At 39.7% G+C, this 4,615-nt stretch overlaps 1 protein-coding gene across 1 annotated transcript; it reads left to right on the top strand.

The window, feature by feature from the left end:
- The first annotated feature begins 2,510 nt into the window (after nt 1-2,510).
- On the top strand, nt 2,511-3,428 carry LOC107148853 (olfactory receptor 8S1-like). The gene has a single exon (XM_015493584.1). It carries the CDS (start codon nt 2,511-2,513, stop codon nt 3,426-3,428), a length of 918 nt encoding a protein of 305 aa, XP_015349070.1.
- Nucleotides 3,429-4,615: the final 1,187 nt, after the last annotated feature.

Genomic DNA, 4,615 nt, shown 5'->3' with positions numbered 1-4,615 from the left:
TGGCAAAAACCTGGAAGTTTGGGAGGCTAATAAGAGGGAGCTGGCTATTAGCAGTGGGGGAAGGTGAGGACATCAGTGATAAACATAAGAAAACTTGTGATTCAAAGAGAACTTGGAACATACAGGCTTCAGAATCTAAAACTAATCATATCTTTAAATATGGGTACACCCTGTAATTGCATATTCAGATATAAGTTTAGAATTGGATAAGAGACATTGCTTTGAGGCAGACCTCTCCAGTTGACAATTTTTTTTTTCTCCATTGCCTTTGCTATACTGGGTTTAATGCAAACTCTAAGTGTCTGAAATCTCTTGCTGGTTCCTCCTGATCAGGTCTGTTCTCTGCAAATAGGAAAGCCCTACCCTATTCTCTTCCAGAGTCATTCATTTACTCATTCATTCATCAATGCATTAATTTGTGCTTTTAAATAAAATACTTTGAGCAATGCTTTAAGCCAGTCACAATGCTAAGTAACTTCCTAAGCCTCATTCTAAAAAAACAATTCCTTTGGGGCAGGTTCTTTTTGGAAAAGATCCACTCCACTGACTCCACTTATTGTACAATAACTGTATACATAGTGGGAGTATTCTGATAGCTGTTTCATTCTAAATTTGGACTCAGACCCTGAATAAGTGAAGAAACGAGAACACTAGATTAAAAAAAATAAGTGATAATTTTATTTATTTCTGTGACCCTTCATGTAACTTTACAACACATCTCACCCATGAGAAAGTCTGACTTCATAGTTTCTGAGTTTGTCCTTGGTGGAAATATCCTTTGTAAGATTCTCACTTTTGGCCTTTATTTTTAAGGGAGAAAATTTCCACAGTTTAAGGAGTTTCTAGTGCTAGTGAGTGAGGCTTCATCTGGAAAAGAGTAGTGAGAAGGAGTCCTTTCCTTTTTCTCTCCTACAAAATTATAATGGGTAGTGTGATCTTCTGTCTGCATTTCTTGTTTTTTTTCCAGCATCATCTGCCAATGATGTGATAATCTCAGAAAGAATCCAGTTTGCTGTAGCTAGATCTATACTGGTGAGTTAAAAAAAATTAATATGGAAAATGCATACCCCCCATATGACTGGAAGAATTTAAAAACAATCTATCCAATTTAACTTTTTATTTTCCTCTTTTAGAAATTAAGGAAGGAGGGACTGTGTGTCCAGCAAGGATTTCAAACTCTGCCTAAACACCATGTTCTCTTACTGACAGTCAAACTTACTAGTTTGGATAAAATTTATTAGTCAGGATTTGAAAATTTTCTGGATCATTAGATTTGAAAAAGTTTTTCTCTAATTCTATGCTAGTTATTGCTAAACTGGGTGAGAACTAAGGTAATGTGAAATTGATTCCTAAGAGTAGTATAATGCTGGATGTTGTTTGGGTAATCAGTGGAAGAGAAACCATAGACCTTTGAGAATTTGAATGTGCCAGTCTTGCAGTAGGAACACAACAGTTAAGAGTCAAAGAGGAAGAGTTACAGTGGTATTGTTGGTAATGTTGAAGGGTTACCCTGAGTCTATGGTTGTAATCTAGGTTGTCTGTTCAGAGTAGGAAAAAAAGAGCAGCATTTAGAGAATCAGTAGGAAGTCTGTGTTTCAAGAGGCATAAGAGCAGAGACAACTATGGAATCTGAACAGGTCACATGTATTACATTTGCCTTGGGCCTGGAGTCTATGACAATGTGTGTTCCATATGGACAAGTTTCTCCTATCAGTTATGTCACAGCTGGAGCAGCTCTGGGCTGTCCCTGTCATTATTTTCCTTTCTGTTTACTTGGCCCATCTCCAACCACTATTCCTTTTCACTTTCTGCTACTAAATCCACTTAAGTATTTATTGAAAAAATAAAAATAAAAGTTATGTATGGGAACTGCTTACTTCCCAACAGCAAACATGCTTATCTTATGTAAGTTTGATGGATGCAACAAACTCACACCCACCTAAGGCCATGCTTTGCTTCTGCTCTGAAATCCTACTATTCCCATTCTCTCAGAGACATCATTTCTGCAAATTTCTCATATTCCTTATGCAGTTCCATCCTCTTTACTAGATTATTCTCAATAGTTTACAAATATTCTCTTGTAGCTTTAATAATAAAAGGATAACAAACTTTAAAACATTTAAGAAAGAATAATAAAAGTAGACAGAGAATTGATCTAGGGTTGGGGTCCTGCTGAAAAGATTATTAAAGGGTTTAGGAAATCTAGGGGCTTAGGGAAGTTTTCCATTTCTAAACATGAACTTTTGAGTAGGCATGAAACTTTGTGAAAAACAGGATTAAGCTGGGTTTGATGCTGGGTGCATACCTATAATCCCAGCTACTGGGGAGGCTGAGGTAGGAGGATTGCAAGTTTGGGGTCAGCTTCTGCAATTTAGTGAGACCTTGCCTCAAAACAAACAGCTACAACAATAATAATAAAAAAGAGGACTAAAACATCTAGATATTTGTTAGACATAAGAAGAAGTTTTACCCAATTTATTTCTTATCTTCCAAAGAAAATACTGCAGGCTATGGGAAACCACAGTGTTGTTCCCGAGTTCATCCTCCTTGGGCTGTCTGGGGATACCCAGATCCAGGTCCTTCTCTTTGTGCTTTTCCTGGTGATTTATCTGCTGACCATGGTGGGGAACCTGGTGATGCTGCTGGTAGTCAGGATTGATTCCCACCTCTGTACACCCATGTACTTCTTCCTGGGGCAGTTGTCCTTCCTGGATCTGTGTCACTCCTCTGTCACTGTGCCTAAGCTGTTGGAGAACCTCTTGTCTGAGAAGAAGACCATCTCTGTGGAGGGCTGCCTGGCTCAGGTGTTCTTTGTGTTTGCCACTGGGGGCACTGAGTCCTGCCTGCTCGCTGTGATGGCCTACGACCGCTACGTTGCCATCAGCTCTCCTCTGCTCTATGGCCAGGTGATGAACAGGCAGCTGTGTGTGGGGCTGGTGTGGGGCTCCTGGGGCGTGGCTTTCTTGGATGCTTTCATTAATATCCTTGTAGCTCTGGATTTAGACTTCTGTGAGGCTCAAAATATCCACCACTTCATCTGTGAGCTGCCCTCTCTCTATCCTTTGTCTTGCTCTGATGTGTCTGCAAGTTACACCACCCTGCTCTGCTCCAGCCTCCTGCATTTCATTGGGAATTTTCTCCTGATATGTTTTTCCTATATTCGCATTTTGCTCACCATCCTGGGCATCAGCTCCACCTCAGGTAGAAGCAAGGCTTTCTCCACCTGCTCCTCCCACCTCACTGCAGTGACTTTCTTTTATGGCTCAGGGTTACTCCGCTATCTCATGCCAAATTCTGGATCCACCCAAGAGTTAATCTTCTCCTTGCAGTATACCGTGATCACTCCCTTGCTGAATCCTCTCATCTACAGTCTGAAGAACCAGGAGGTGAAGGCCGCTGTGAGAAGAATGTTGAGAAAGTGTTTCTAGTGTTTCAAATGATAGATTACAAAATCATAACGATGACTAGAATTGCAGTAAGTAGCACCTGAATATTAAGAACTCCCTGATATGTGGATCTAAAATGTGCCTTATGCCTCTTCTTAAAAATACTGAAGAAAAGGTGGAGAGTTATTTGGGGGAGATGATACCAGTGTAGTCCCATTCAGAGGAAGATGGAAGGTTAAGATAAACCTCTTGGTTAACAATTTTTTTCCATATAGAAATACTGTATATTAGATGTGGTTATTGCCCACTGAGACTACCTTTATCATTCTTCTAGAAACTAAACTCTACTTGTTCAAAATGGCTCCAGAGAGACTGTGCATCATGGTGTCCCAAAGTTCCTTTCCGGCCCCAACCCCGGTCATTTTTTCACTCAGCCTTCATGGCACAGTGTCTGGTTCAAGAGTGGACACAACATCAATGCCAGATCATCCACCCTCTTAGGAATCTTAATCTTGAGGTGAGATTCTTTAGAGGTGGAGGTCAGCACTTTGTTTGCAGCACCCTTAACAGCCTATGCGAGTGCCCCTGCTGATGTGATCACTAGAGTTATCCTATAAGAGTCTGTTTTTCCAAGGCCAGATATATAAGCATGAATCATACTGAGTACATTATTAGTATTTGCATCATGTCCTGCACTATGCTAAGCAATTTACATACATTATCCCATTTAAGTATCACAACAAATGTATTATGTAAACACTTCAGTTATCCCTATTTCAGAAAAGAGAAACTGACTTGGAGAAGTAAGTGATGAGGTTGGAATTTGGAATCAAATGGACTTACACCAAAACCACTGTTTTCTTTATCAGCTTGATAACTGACCCTCTTTGTGATACTGTAATCTACCCTGGACTCCATTTTTAATGTTTATTGCTGATGTACTTTATTTTGTTTTACTTAATAAGTAAGTCAGAATTAGATTCTGTAATTTGCAAGAAAAGAATCTTAAGAATTATATGTTGGTACTTCAGTGGAATTGAAGTATAGACATCCAAGGACAATTGGGATATTTGAAATTGTGTATTGGACCAATATATGCTTCAAACTATTTACCCAATGGTCAACCATCTCTAGCTGTGAAGGGACCCATGACAAGGGATGATTCCCCCAGCTCATATGGATTGCTATACAAGTAGTTTTGCCACTCAGCCCCTGTGATGCTGTAGAAA

This window comes from Marmota marmota, unplaced genomic scaffold (assembly GCF_001458135.2).
Source record: "Marmota marmota marmota unplaced genomic scaffold, marMar, whole genome shotgun sequence".
In the NCBI taxonomy this organism is placed as follows: domain Eukaryota; kingdom Metazoa; phylum Chordata; class Mammalia; order Rodentia; family Sciuridae; genus Marmota; species Marmota marmota.
The sequence above is the reverse complement of the archived record's forward strand: the minus strand, read 5'-3'. Positions and strand labels throughout refer to the sequence as shown.